This window comes from Lottia gigantea (assembly GCF_000327385.1).
Source record: "Lottia gigantea unplaced genomic scaffold LOTGIsca_38, whole genome shotgun sequence".
Lineage (NCBI taxonomy): Eukaryota > Metazoa > Mollusca > Gastropoda > Lottiidae > Lottia > Lottia gigantea.
The window spans coordinates 1,251,161-1,267,545 of record NW_008709295.1 but is presented as its reverse complement, the minus strand read 5'-3'; the positions used below and the strand labels follow the sequence as shown (position 1 = coordinate 1,267,545).

General features: G+C 32.5%; 1 protein-coding gene across 1 annotated transcript in view; it reads right to left on the bottom strand.

Annotated features, from left to right (window-relative positions):
- LOTGIDRAFT_121777 (hypothetical protein) overlaps positions 1-16,385 on the bottom strand; it is a gene marked incomplete at both ends in the record, with an annotated part of 75,296 nt that overhangs the window by 29,192 nt on the left and 29,719 nt on the right. Inside the window, 4 exons of the mRNA XM_009059220.1 lie at positions 7,881-7,983; positions 8,586-8,663; positions 9,107-9,152; positions 10,568-10,720. Coding sequence (XP_009057468.1) covers positions 7,881-7,983; positions 8,586-8,663; positions 9,107-9,152; positions 10,568-10,720 — 380 coding nt within the window. The remainder of the gene's footprint in view (positions 1-7,880; positions 7,984-8,585; positions 8,664-9,106; positions 9,153-10,567; positions 10,721-16,385) is intronic.

Sequence of the window (16,385 nt, the reverse complement as noted above, 5' to 3'; positions counted from 1 at the left end):
GATATTGATTTTAAAAAATTTTGTGGAATTATTCAGCATGAATGATTTCTTCAATATCAGAAAATTCGTACTTTAGTCACTAAAGACTGTTTTATTTTTTCTGACAGCTGCCAGTGGGCGTATGTTACCTTGCAACGCAAGCTATCTTTCACTAAGTCAAGGGCAATACTTCCAATACTTGCCAGGCAAGGTAATATATGCCTACTGGCAGATTTGATTTTAAATAGAAATATTTGGCAGTACAGTTACAATTACATACACTTCTTTTGAAGCGATACTGAATAATATTTCCAATTTTCATCAAAATCTGTCAAAAATTAGACCTTCAAGAGTGTTTACTTGGACGCATTTTTAAAAACAGGGGCAATAATATTTATCGAGTTTTCTGATTTTCGTTGTTACAAACACTCACACCAAGTTTCGTCAAAATCCATCAAGAATTGTGCCTTCTGGAGGTCACGTGCTACAAATTTTCAAGAACAAAGGCAATAACTCATCCTTGGTGATAATACACAACTTCACAAAGTTTTGTCAAAATTCAGCAAGAATTGTGGCATGTAGTGTGTTTATAAACTAAAAATTGAACACGTTTTAAAGAACAAGGGCAATAACTCATATTAAATATTTTTCGATATTTTTTATTTTCATTTGGGTTCATCCTTGTGTGATAATAAACTTCACAAAGTTTGGTCAAAATCCAGCAAGAATTGTTGCATGTAGAGTGTTTACAAGCTAAAAATTGAACACGTTTTAAAGGAACAAGGGCAATAACTCATATTAAATATTTTTTGATTTTTTTTATTTTCAATAGGGTTTATCTTTGGGTGATAATAAACAACTTCACCAAGTTTCATCAAAATCCAGCAAGAATTGTAAAAATTGTAAAAATTGAACGCATTTTGAAGAACAAGGGCAATAATTCATATTAAATATTTTTGGATCTTTTTAATTTTCAATAGGGTTTATCCTTTGGTGATAATACACAACTTCACCAAGTTTCGTCAAAATCCAGCAAGAATTGTGTCATGTAGAGTGTTTACATGCTAAAGATAGCTTGCCAGGCAAGGTAATATACGCCCACTGGCAGTTTTGATTTTGAACATAAATTTTGAGCAGTACAGTTAAAATCACAAGTAGGAAATATTCAACCTTCAGTCATACACTTCTTTTGAACTCTTTAGGGTGAATAATATTGAGTATGAGTTATTGCCCTAGTTCTTGAAAACGTGTTCAATCTTTAGCTCGTGAAAATTCTAGAAGACAAATATTCAATCTTCAGCGCAGTAATGAATAATGAAACCAAGTTTTGTCAAAATTCGGCAAGAATCATTCCTTCTAGAGTTTTTATGAGCTACAAATTGAACGGGTTTTCAAGATCAAGGGCAATAACTCATACTAAATATTTTTTCGATTTTTTTCATTTTCAATAGGCTTTATCCATGGGTTATAACAAACACTCAAGCCAAATTTCGTTAAAATCCGTCAAGAATTGTGCCTTCTAGAGTGTTTACAAGCTAAAAATTGAACGCGTTTTCAAGAACAAGAGCAATAACTCATACTAAATATTTTTCAATTTTTCTGATTTTCGATAGGGTTTATCCTTGGGCGATAACGAATACTCATACCAAGTTTCATCAACATCTGTCATGAATTGCACCTTCTAGATTGTTTACGAGCGTTTTAAGAACAAGGGCAATAACTCATAGTAATTATTTTTTGATTCGTCTGATTTTCAATTCGGTTCATCCTTGGGTGATTACAAACAACTATACCAAGTTTGTCGAAATCAGACAAGAATTGTGCCTTGTAGAGTGTTTACGAGCAATTGTGGACGGACGGACGGATGGACGGACGGAAAGAGGTGACGGCAATATACGCCCCCCATTTCATGTATGTTCTGAAAGCAATATTTAGTAAATAATATGTACTGGCAATGTTACTTTTTCCAAAAGTGTAATTCATGAAATCTAAACTATTTCCATTTTGATCATGAAATAATTTTCTTGCAACATTCTCATGAAGTATTGAACTGAATTTACCACTTCCATTTGACACTCTTGAGATAATGAAAGGCTTGTACAAAGTAAGCCCGTTTTGCAGGCAATAAATGAATGTTTACAGGCTACAGTAAAATTAAACATAGGCTTGCCGCAAGTCTCGCAAGCGAATACTCCTACTAACTAGAGCTAACTGTGAACTGTTAAACAAACTCTATATAGCCTGTAAGCACGAGTCAGCATGAGCCAAAAAAGTGAAAAAACGCGAAATTAGAGTTTTATGCTATATCTCTCATGAAAATCATCGGATCCTCACCAAATTCAATAGTGCACATCTTCATAATGATATTGACACACATACAAAAGATGAAAAGAATCCATAGAGAACTGTAGCCTGTAGAGTGAACACGAGTCAAAAAAGTGAGAAAAAAAAAACGAACGTGATATCTGAATTTTATTCGATATCTCTCAAGAAAATCATCGGATCATCACCAAATTCAATAATGCACATCTTCATAATGATATTGACACAAATACAAACAATCAAAAGAATCCTTGGAGAATTGTAGTCTTTAGGGTGGGCACTAGCAAAATAAGTGAAAAAAACGAACGCGATATCAGAGTTTTATGCGTTATCTCTAAAGAAAATCATCGGATCATCACCAAATTGAATAGTGCATATCTTCATAATGATATTGACACACATACAAAACATCAAAAGAATGTATGGAGAATCGTAGCCTGTGGAGTGAGCACGAGGTAAATTTGAATGGATGGACCGACGGTCCGACAAGGGCAACCACAATATAAGCCCATACTTACGTGGGGGAGTATACAATTTTTATGAAACGAAGTTTGAGTTTACATAACAATTAGACCTCCATTTGCGCATGATAATCTACTGATAATAACAAAGATTGCTGAAACGACATCTATTTTATATAGGCCTGTTATAAACTCCCAGCTTGACGGTATAAAATACTATGAAGACTTACAAAGGTTTCGTTTTTTAGTAAGATAGCTTGCCAGGCAAGGTAATATACGCCCACTGGCAGATTGATTTTGAATAAAATTATTTGGCAGTACAGTAAAAATCACTAGTATGAAATAATCAACCTTCAGTCATACACTTCTTGTCAGCGATACTGAATAATATTGAGTATGAGTTATTGCCCTTGTTCTTGAAAACGTGTTCAATTTTTTGCTCATGAAAACTCTAGAAGGCAAATATTCAATTACTGGATAATTAAACCAAGTTTGTCAAAATATGGCAAGAATCATGCCTTTTAGTGTTTAGGAGCTAAATTTGAATGCGTTTTCAAAAACAAGGGCAATAACTCCTATGAAACATTTTTTTATTTTTTTTATTTTGGATAGGGTTCATCCATGGGTGATAATTAACAATTTCACAAATTTTCGGCAAAATATGTCAAGAGTTGTGCCTTCTAGAGTGTTTACGAGATAAAAAATTGAAAGCTTTCTTAAGAACAGTGGCAATAACTCATACTAAATTTTTTTTTTGATTTTTCTGATTTTCAATTGGGTTTATCCGTTGGTGATAACAAACACTCATTCCCAGTTTCGTCAAAATCCGTCATGAATTGTGCCTTCTAGAGTGTTTACAAACGCATTCTCAAGAACAGGGGCAGTAACTCCTTCTAAATATTTTTCGATTGTTCTGATTTTCAATAGAGTTCATCCTTATGTGATAACGAACACTCACACTAAGTTTTGTCAAAATATGTCAAGAATTATGCCATCGAGAGTGTTTACAAGCTAAAAATTGAACGCGTTTTCAAGAGCAATAACTCCATATTTTTGGACTTTTCTGATTATCAATAGGGTTTATCCTTAGGTGATAACAAACACTCATGCCAAGTTTTGTCAAAATCCATAAAGAATTGTGCCTTCTAGAGTGTTTACGAGGTAAAAATTGATGCGTTTTCAAGAACAAGGGCAATAACTCGTACTAAATAGTTTTTGATTTTTCTGATTTTCAATAGGGTTTAACCATGATGCCAAGTTTTGTCAAAATCCGTCAAGAATTGTTCCTTTAAGAATGTTTACAGGCTAAAAATTGAACGTGTTTTCAAGAACAAGGGCAATAACTCATACTAAATTTTTTTCGATTTTTCTGATTTTCAATAGGGTTTATCCATGGGTGATTAACAAACACTGATGCCAAGTTTAGTCAAAGTCCGTCAAGAATTGTGCCTTCTAAAGTTTCTATGAGCTAAAGATTTAACGTGTTTTCAACATAGAGGTAATAATAAAGACTAGAGGGCTAACTTCAGAATGAGGCTGATGTCCCTGGGCGTAATGACACCATCTTGTTTGTACAGCAACAGATGCTTAACGTCATATCTATGCACACTGCATTTCCATGAGAGCTAACGAGTATCTGCAAATAATTAGATGTTCAAGTATAATAGATATTTTCCTGCTCTCCGTAAAGAGCGACAAAGTTCCGTCAATGCACTCAACAAAGAGAGCGATAATAATGTCAAGAAAACGCGTAAAATTACGAAAAATATTCGTTCACCATGATCATAGGGATATGGGATGAGCCGAAAACGAGAGATCTATCAGTATGAGTGAATACTGCTTCACTGAATGACGATGGCGATGCATGTTCAGGAGGATTTTTATGATCGAAGTAGATATTAAACATGTTGTCGTAGTAATTGGGGCCCACAACTTCCTTTGGGCGTCCAAAATTATCCAGATCAACCACCGCTACCACAGGCCAACAGTTTTTGATCGGCAAGTATTTTTCAACACGTTCCGAAACAGGAGACTTTTTCGAGAGTTAACCGAAATGTTTGAATTGTAACTTTTTGCCGTACAATCAATATGGCGCCAATGTCCCATGCTTTGCTTCAATGACGTTAAAACACAATGACGTAATACAGCTTTCTAGTCTTTATTTTCAACGGTAGGTCCTGTGAAAATGTGATCAAGAAAAAAACAAAAAATCCTAAGAACTAGGTATCCCTTTGATAGAGCGATGGACATCATTCAAAAGCGGTAGATTACATATGTATGTCCTTGGCCTATCAATCAAGAATTGTGCCTTGTAGAGTGTTTACAAGCAATTGTGGACGGATGGACAGACGGACAGGGTGACGACAATATAATCCCCCCATTTCATGTGGGAGTAAAAAATGTCAGATTTTACGTTATCGATAATCTCTTTACAATCAGATTTTGATGCATTTGATCTGATGAAAGCTTCTATTGTGCTCATACGTTCACATTTCCGACGTATATTGCTGTTGCCCCTGTCCATCCACATTTTTTGCATGCACGATAGAGGCTACAGCTTTAATCTGATCTTGATGAAATTTGGTATGCATGTACATCTCGGTCAAGTTTGAAATTGGTAATAATTGGACGAACGGTTTCAAGTTATTGCCCTTGACTTAGTAAAAACACATTAATTTATTTTGTATGCACGATAAAGGCTGCAATTTTCATATGAACTAGATGAAACTTAGTATGAATGTATATATTGTTGAGATCTCGTCAAGTTGGAAATTGGTGATAATCAGATGAGCGGCTTCAAAGTAATTGCCCTTGACTTACTAAAAGCACATTAAATTTGGCTTGTATGCATGTTAAAGGCTGCAATTTTCATCTGATCTTGATGAACCTTAGTATGCATGTATATATTGTTGAGATCTCGGCCAAGTTCAAAATTGGTAATAATCAGAAGAATGGTTTCAGAGTTATTGCTATTGACTTAGTAAAAACGCGTTAAATTTGGCTTGTATGCATGCAATTTTTATCCATTCTTGATGAAACTTAGTATGCATGTATATATGCATGAGATCTTGGTCAAGTTCGAAATTGGTAATAATCGGATGAAAGTTTTCAGAGTTATTGCCCTTGACTTAGTAAAAACGTGTAAAATTTATGTTGTAGGCACGATATAAACTACAGTTTATCCGATCTTGATGACACTTGGTATGCATGTATATATTGATGAGATCTAGGTCAAGGTTGAATTTAGTCATAATCGAATTAATTAATTAATTAATTGTAGTCATGATACAGGGTGCAGTTTTTTCTGATCTCGTTAAAACTTGGTTTGCATGTATATATTGATAAGATCTCAAGTTCAAAAATGGTAATAATTGGATAAATGGTTTTGGAGTTATGGCACTTGAATTAATTCAATGTGTCTTATTTGGTTTGTATGCATGATAGAGACTACAATTTTTTTATGCGATTTTGATAAAACTTGGTATGAGACCTCAGTAAAGCTTGAAATTAGTAACAATCAGATGATTGGTTTCACATATTAAACTACTACAGACTTTTTTTATCATTTCTGACAGCTGGTAGTCGGCGTATCTGGAAAGCTATCTTTTACTTAGACAAACTCAAAACTGTTCCACAAAAAAATCGTCAAATTCGAACTTGCCCACGATCTCATCAATATAAATACCAAATTTGGTTAAAATCAGATTAAAAAAGTGGTCTCTATTGTGCTCACAAACAAATTTTTATGTTTTTAGTAGGTTTAGGGTAATTATTCGATAAACTAAAAAATTGCCTAATATAAAATATTTTTTTGATGTTTATTTTCAATTTGAGTTCATCCTTTGGTAATAATAAAACAATTTCTCCAAATATCATCAAATTACGTTGAAAATTGTGCCGTCTGGAATTTTTACATGCAAAAGATTCTTCTGATTTTCAATAGGTTCATCCATTGCTGATTACAAACACTCACACCAAGTTTCATCAAAATATGTCAAGAATTGTGCCTTCTGGAGTGTTTATGAGCCAAATATTAATTTTTATATATAACTTTTCGAGATTAACTCATACTAAATATTTTTCGAATATTTTGATATTTTGGTTTTCAAGAGTGTTTATCCTTGGGTGATTACATACACTTACACCAAGTTGGGTAAAAATCTGTCAATATCAGAATAGTGCCCTCTGCAAAGTTAACAAGCTAAATATTGAACACATTTTCAAGGAAAAGGGCAATAACTCATACTAAATATTTTTCGATATTTCTGATTTTCATTTAGTTTCATACTTTGCTGATTTCAAACACTCACACCAAGTTTCATTAAAATGTGACAAGAATTATGCCTTCCACAGTGTTTACAAGCAGAGGTGGACAAATCCACCAAGAAACTGACAGTGGTTACGCCAATATACGCCTCCAATCTCATGTGTTCAAAAAACAGAAGACAGAATCATCAACAATTTATGTCTATATTTCAATATAATTTCACCTGATAGATCATCAATCCAGTAAACAGTGAGGTTTTTCATCCTGAGGATCAATAGACATCATCTTAAGTAGTTTGTCTGTCGGAATGAGTGGCAACTTTTGTATCATATCACATATGTATAAGTATCTATCAAGGGAACATAAAATGGAGTGTGATATGAAAATATAAGATGCAGGCAAGATAGTATTCACCCACTGGCAGCTTTAATTTTAAACAAAAATATTTGGCAGTACAGTAAAAAATCACCAGTATGAAATATGCAACTTTCAGTTACTTCTTCCAAACTTTTGGGCTGATGAACAATGTCAAATTCCAGCAAGAATTATTGTGTCTTTAACAATTTTTACAGGCTATATATAAGGGCAATAACTCATAATATTATATCTTTTTCAATTTTTTGGTTTTCAATAGGATTCATCCATGGGTGATAATAATCAATTTCACCAAATTTCTTTAAAATCTGTCAAGACTTATGCCTTCTAGAGTGTTAACGAGCAATTGTGGATGGACCAACCGATGGACATGGATGGCGCCAATATACACTTCACATTTCATGTGAGCGTATAAAAATGGTAAATCAGACATCTTTAATTTGTCTTTCTTTGCAAGTAGCATATAGTTTACTTACCAAACGAGCTTTCATATATTTGATATTCTTTTGGTCTGTGTTTTCGAAGGGAACTAAAATTAGCTATTCTACCAATTGCTGGCATTGGTTGTGGCCAATCAGCCTGAAAATAAATATTGATAAAAAAATGAAAAACAAGAATGCGAATTAAAATAGAAATACGACCTACTTTCAACCCATGTAATGTGCAGTTAGTAGTGAGTTGTCCTCCTATAGCAGATAAGGATCGATAGGATCAAATCCTCTCTAAGATAAGAAATATTTAATGTTATGTATGACCAGTGTCTCAAATCTAGATCTGTGTAGTACGTCCTTTATATCAAGTTATGGTGCTTGCAATGAATCTTTATTAAGGAAATCAAGAGCCAAACCATACATTTTTGTAAAGACTCTTTATCATTAAAGGTAGCATATTCCAACAGACAAAATTACTTGTGGAAGTGACACAAGTCTAAATATAGTCAAATTATAATAATTTAATACTTGATATCTAACCACTATTGAGAAATCATAAATATTTGTGGCTCAATTGATTAATTGTATATATCTTACAATACCAAAATCTACTAAATTGACAAAACACCACATTAATGAAACGTTGTGTAGGTAATCATACATTTGAAATTGATCCTGGACCTGTTCTTCATACATATTCATACAATGTATCATATCAATTATAAATAAAAGTACACAAACTAGACTTACATATTTTTCTTTGATTTTTTGTCTTATTTTATCATATCTACTGGATGGTATCCTGCTTGTTCTGTCACTTAAATCACCCTGTAAAAAAAAAAACATTAAATGGTTTAGAGGTCTTGTAAGATAAAAATTTACAAAGATTTCATATATGATTTCATATGATTTTATATGATCTCCATGTAGATATTTAGGGCACCAATATCTATATAAATAAGAACTATGAAGCCATATAATCGAAATTCTTTTAATGGAATGAATGCTAAATATCATTTCTAGTATGAGGACATTTAGATTGGATTCTTGCAACATCCATTCTAATAATTTAATCCTATAGCGACATTTAGGGGTGTCCGTTATTTAATATTCTAATAATTTAAGTCCCCTGAACATTTTGATAAGCGGTCATGGTAATTGTTTTCTTTCCTAGTTTCCATAAATTGATGTTTTGATTGATGTGAAAATAGAAGAGAACTGTGCTTCTTTTATTTTTTTTTTAAATTGTGTAGTATTACCCATAAAATTACCTTCAACCAGGGATGTTCTAGTGCTTCATGAACAGTCATTCTCTTTCTGAAATAGAAATTTAATTAGTGAAAACAGAATATTTATATAATTTAGGCTGGCCCGGTTTTGGCCCCCCTCTTTCAAATTTATTAACATTGAATATAACATGCTACATGTTACTATTTATAGCTTAGTGATCCAGATAAGATTCTACAGCACTTTTCAGTACAAGACAATAATAAAAGACAATTCAGTTTTATACATTATTATTATTTAATTGTTCATATTTTGAGTTACTGTACATACGCTTTTTATTGATTTCTGGCTATATAGCAGACCCATTGTGCATTTTGTGATACAAGCACCAAATTTGGCATACAGTTACTTCAATATGTTGAGAACATTTTTGGATATGGAGCCACTTGAAATTCTACCTGTATGGGACGCCATTTAGAAATTCATTAAAACTCTTTAATTGTTGATATGTTACCTATGAACATGTTCTCAGAAGTTAATTTTACATTTAAGGGGTCAAAGAATCCAATGGTTTAAGTGGCTACAACTGCTGCCATGTTGAATTTCATTGCTAAATGTTTCTGCGTTGGACACGTCACTTTTTCATAGTCTCCAATAATTTGCTCTTTTCCTATCCAGAGACAGATTAGTACGAGAACGCTTTGCAGGACATTGTAACAATGATAGCTTGTGGTAAATCATGAAACAAAGAATGTTAACTTATAAAGAATGACACAAGTACCTCGAATAATGACACAAGCCATTTTATCTACAGGCCATGACACTGATCTTGATCTTGTCATATTAATAAGCAGATTAGACCCTTGTAAATTAATTAAACTGATCATAGGCCTACATGACAGTAAAAATTAACAAAAATTGCCTACCCAGGCAAAATAAATCTAGAAATAGTGCCTGATTTTTAATATTTACGGGCCCAAAAATATTGTCATTCTTCTGTATTGATTGAATCAAAAAGAATGTCAAGGTGAAATGATGTTTGAAAACAAGAAAGCAGCCTTCTAAATCAAATGGTATCGGTAGGCCTATATCATACATGTAATACCATATTAAAAATTCAGTATGTTCTGAAAGCAATATTTAGTAAATAATATGTACTGGCAATGTTACTTTTACCAAAGGTGTAATTCATGATATCTTAAATATCTCCATTCTGATCATTCACACTATAATATATATTTCTAGCCTACCAAATTTTGAAAGAGGTCCCAATTGACAAACAATGCAATTTCTAAAGTAATTTCATGTCTTGGTATAAGAAAGATTTGGTCGTTTTTATTCTTTCATGTATACAATAAAAAAATTTATTCACTGACCCCAGTCGTATTTCTTTATCATCCAGTGGGTGTGGTTGAAGATGTGATGACGTAGGGGTTGATTTATTACTTGCTTGTTGCTTCAAAAATATTGAATGTAATAACAATCCAAGAACTTCATAAACTTACATTTGAGTCTTTTGAAGTAAAGCTCTAATAAAATCCTTTCCCTCATTAGAAACACTTGAAAAAGAGTCTTCATCAAATTCCCAATCAGCTCGTTTAACATTCTGAAGAGTTTCCAAATCATCTTCACCAGCAAATGGAGACAAACCACTTAATCTGAATGTACAATAAATGTTTAAGGCAAGATAGTTTGCCAGGCAAAGTAAACACACACCCATACATCAGCTTTGTCAATTGCTAGATTCATAATGGTTATTAGTAATCTTTCTAGTTTCTATTCAATACTTACTCATGACCTTATCAATTCCAATCATCACACCAAGTTTCAAATCGAATGAAAATTGCAGTTTCTATGGTGCTTGCAACAAAATTTTGACACGTTTGACTAAGTCAAGGGCAATAACTAAAAAAACATTCATTGAAAAATTGCGAAATCTGAAATTGCCGAGGATTTCATCAATATGAAGGATCACACCAAATTTCCTTCAAAGTGAAACTGAAGTCTAAATTGCCAACTAGCATTTTCGATTTTAAACAAAAATACTTGGCAGTACAGTAACAATTACCAGTATGAAATATTCAACCCTCAGACATACACTTCTTTTGAACTTTTTAGGGCGATACTGAATAAAAAAGTTTTGTCAAAATCCAGCCAGAATTGTTCCTTCTAGTGTTTAAGAGCTAAAATTTGAAAGCGTTTTCAAGACCGAGGTCAATAAGTCCTATAAAAAATTTGGCTTTTTTTTTTTTGTTTTTCAATTGGGCTCATCCATGGGTGATAAAAAATAATTTCACTAAGTTTCTTGAAAAATTTGTACCTTATAGCATGTTTACAAGCTAGAAATTGAACGAGTTTCGAGGAACAAGGGCAATAACACATACTAAATATTTTTGATTCTTCTGATTTTCAATAGGGTTCATTCTTGGGTGTTTACAAACACTCAAACCAAGTTTCGCCGAAATCTCTCAAGAATTTATGCCTTCTAGAGTGTTTATGAGCTAAAAAATTGAATGTGTTTTCAAGAACAAGCGCAATAACTTTGTCAATTCTTCTGATTTTCAATAGGGTTTATCCTTTGGTGATTACAAAAAACACTTACGCCTAAGTTTTGTCAAAATCCATCGAGAATTGTGAGAAGAGTGTTTATGAGCTAAAAATTAAACACATTTTCAACAACATGGGCAATAACTCCTACTAAATATATTCGATTTTTTGATTTTTCGATAGGGTTCATCCGTTGGGTGATTACTAACACTCATTCATCAAAATCTGTCAATAATTGAACCTTCTTGAATGTTTACGCGTTTTCAAGAACAACAGCAGTAACTCATGCTAACAATTTTTCGATTTTATAATTTTCAATAGGGTTCATCCTTGGGTGATTACAATCATAAAACCGGTCAAGAATTGGACCTTCTAGAGTGTTGTTACGAGCATTTCAAGAACAAGTGAAAAAACTCAAACTAAATATTTTTCGATTTTTCTGATTTTCAATATGGTTCATCCTTGGGTGATTACTATCATACCAACTTCTGCAAAATCTGCCAAGAATTGTGATCTCAGATAAAAACTGTTGTCTCTATTGCGTTCACAAGCCAATTACGGAAGACGGACAGACGGTGGCGTCGACAATATATGACCACATTATAATGTGTAATAAATAATAAAACTTGACATCAAATACCATCCTTTAATACCCAACGTTTCTTCAAAAAAGTTTTGACTTCATGAGGGGAAGAAACAAACTATAAATGGTGGAAGGCAGTTAAAATTAAAATTACAATATGACCTCATGAGGTTTATGACGTCACGATCTTAGAAACCACTATGGTGGCCCATGAGCACCATAGCTGTTTTATTATTTTATTTATGAAAAAAATATTCTTTTTAATTTGAATTCATTTTTATTTCACTTTCATTTTGATTTTAAATTCATTTCGTTTTTTATTTTACTTTTATTTTTATTTTACTTTCATTTCGTTTTTTATTTTACTTTCATTTTGTTTTTCAATTCATTTTACTTTCATTTCGTTTTTAAATTCGTTTTACTTTCATTTCGTTCTTTATTTTACTTTTATTTTACTTTCATTTCATTTTATATTTTACTTTCATTTTGTTTTTCAATTCGTTTTACTTTCATTTCGTTTTTAAATTCGTTTTACTTTCATTTTGTTTTTTATTTTACTTTCATTTTGTTTTTAAATTCATTTTACTTTCATTTTGTTTTTAAATTCATTTTACTTTCATTTACTTTTTTACTTTTTATTTCACTTTCGTTCTGTTTTTAAAATCATTTTACTTTTACTTTCGTTTCACTTTTTATTTTACTTTTACTTTCACTTTCGTTTTGTTTTTAAAATCATTTTACTTTTACTTTCATTTTCGTTTAAAAAAAAAATTCTTCTTCATTTACTGCGCCATAGTGTCCAGATTATCCAGTCACACTTTCTATCATCCAAGCAATGACGTTATTGCATACAAGTGTGAGCAGGAGTTATTTCCCTTCAATGTGCTGTTGCGAGTAACCTCCCCCTTAACGGAAATAGCACCACTTGTAGTGTTTTGTTACAAGTTCTTTAGTTTGATTTTGAGATAAAATAGTATCTCAATCTCCATAATTAATACCACAAACTCACAGGTAGGCCTTAAACCCGAGCAAATATATCTAAACGAAAATGGACAGATTTTAAGGCCCAAATTGCAAAACGTAGAAAGCAAAGGGCAAGGGTACTAGTGATGGCGAAACCTTGGAATATTTAACTGTTCAAAGACTCTCAGAACATGTTGAGGGTAAATATCAAAAATATCGCCTTCTTGGTCCCCTCACAATGGTGGAATTTAACGGGGAGATATCATTAGATAGCATTAAGGCTGCTTGTCAAAAACATTTTGATATTCCATCTATTTACAAATGTGATATCATGGCAGGAGATCGAGGGCCATCTTTCTCAAATATTGATCAGATCAAATCATTTAAATTACTTTACATCAGATTCGTTGAATCTTCTCAGACTGACATGAACACAACAAATGAACATAATAGGGATATGCCTTCTTGTAGTGCTATTTCTACTAATAAACCTGTCGGCACAAATATTTTATCAGTTACACCATCAGCATCTGTTGGCACGACCTCAAGCTTTCCCTGCCTCCATTTCCCTTGCAAGCATGCTGAATATTAGGAAATTAATACCCCCAGCACCCATAGAAAAGTAGAGTTTAATTCTCTCCTTAGAAGAATTTCTAATTGACGGGCAGCAAAAGTCTGGATTCGACGACAAACAATTATAATAAAATGTGTATCTGGGGATACTATAGGCCTACCCACAGCTCAACATGTTCCGAGAGTCTTTGTATGTACCTTTAAATATTCCACGGTTTTGCCAATACCGGTAACCCTCAATATCAACTACATAAACTTGTGACACTACATGTGGTGCTATTTCCGTTAAAGGGGAGGTTACTCGCAAGAGCACATTCAAGGGGAATAACTCCTGCTAACACTTAGATGATAGACACAAGTGTGACTGGATAATCTGGACACTATGGCGCAGTAAATGAAGAAGAATTTTTTTTCAAAACGAAAATGAATGTAAAAGTCAAATGATTTTAAAAACAAAACGAAAGTGAAAGTAAAATAAAAAGTGAAATGAAAGTAAAAGTAAAATTATTTTAAAAACAAAACGAAAGTGAAATAAAAAGTAAAATGATTTTAAAAACAAAACGAAAGTGAATTAAAAAGTAAAAACGAAATGAAAGTAAAATGAATTTAAAAGCAAAATGAAAGTAAAATAAAAAACCAAATGAAAATAAAACGAATTTAAAAACAAAATGAAAGTAAAATTATTTTAAAAACAAAACGAAAGTAAAATAAAAAACGAAATGAAAGTAAAATGAATTTAAAAACAAAATGAAAGTGAAATAAAAATGAATTCAAATTCAAAAGAAAGGTATTTTCATGAATAAAATAATAAAACAGCTATGGCGCTCATGGGCCACCATTAAGCACATAACAAGAGAAGGGTCAAATCACAAAATGGTGGCAGGCAATTTGATTCTTCTTTGTGTGTCTTCTATTTTATTGAACACATTTCCATGTGGGCATATAAAAATGCCTAATTTCTTCAAGTGTTAGGTAATTGCTATTAATTTAAAAGACAACAAGAAATTTCAAATTAAGTACTTTTTTTTATTTGCCCAGAACATAGTAAAGCCAAACTTTTTTTGTGAAATAAATATACCACAATAATTGTCAAGTTTAGGAAAATAGGAACCTTAGTAATACCTAATCATGTGGTAGGATAACTGTTTTCTGTTTTTTTCACAAATATGGTGGCAATCATGACAAATTGTCCGGGTTTCTTGATTTTTTGATTTTGATTTTTTAATTGTGTCATTGCATACATGTGTACAGGTAAGGGAAAAAAATCTGGAGATTTGCCTTGAAAAATATGGAGATTGGGTGAAAAGTCAGGAGATTTTTCCAAAGCGCGTATTTTCGTGAATTTTAAACTCCAAATTGATTCTTTTTTTGAAATAAGCCTCATGCCTTGTAAATTAATTAGATTGATCATAGGCCTACATGATAAGAGTTAAAATTAACAATCTATAATTAGGGATAGGCCTGCCCAGGCAATAAAAGATAGCTTGCCAGGCAAGGTAATATACGACCACTGGCATTTTTGATTTTTTAATAAAAATATTTAGCAGTACAGTAACAATCACCAGTATGAAATATTCAACCTTCTTCTGAACTCTTTAGAGCGATACTGAATAATATTGAGTACGAGTTATTGCCCTTGTTCTTGAAAACGTGTTCAATTTTTAGCTCGTGAAAACTCTAGAAGGCGAATATTCAATCTTCAGCGTGAGACTGAATAATAAAACCAAGTTTTGTCAAAATCCAGCAAGAATCATGCCTTTTAGTGTTAAAGAACTAAATTTGAAAACGTTTTCAAGAACAAGGGCAATAACTCATACTAAATGTTTTTCAATCCTTCTGATTTTCAATAGGGTTCATCCTTGGGTGATTACGAACATTCACACCAAGTTTCATCAAACCCGTCAAGAATTGTGTCTTCTAGAGTGTTTACAAGTTAAAAATTGAACGAGTTTTCAATAGCAAGGGCAATAACTCCCACTAAATATTTTTTGATTTTTCTGATTTTCAATAGGGTTTATTCTTGAGTGATATCAAACACTCATGCCAGCTTTTGTCAAAATCTGTTAAGAATTGTCCCTTCTAGAGTGTTTACAAGCTAAAAATTGAACGCGTTTTCAAGAACAAGGGCAATAACTCATACTAAATATGTTTCGATTCTTCTGATTTCCAATAGGGTTCATCCTTGGGTGATTACAAACACTCATACCAAGTTTTGTCAAAATCTGTCAAGAATTGTGTCTTACAAGAGTGTTTACGAGCAATTGTGGACACAGACGGACGGACAGACGGACGGACGGACATGGGTGACGGCAATATACGCCCCCCATTTCATGTGGGCGTATAAAAATCAGTATGTTCTGAAAGCAATATTTAGTAGTAAGTAATATGTACTGGCAATGTTACTTTTTTTTGGAATTCATGACATCTAAAATAATTTTCCTGCAACACCCTCACGAAGTATTGAACCGAATTTTCTGCTTCCATTTTGACACTCTTCAGATATGGAAAGACTGGCAATAAATGAATGTATACAGGCAACAGTAAAATTACAAAACGATTTTATCAAACGAAATATGAGTTTCCATAAGAATTAGACATCCAGTCGCGCATGATAATCTACCGATAATAAAAAAGATTTCTGAAACAAGGTCTATGTT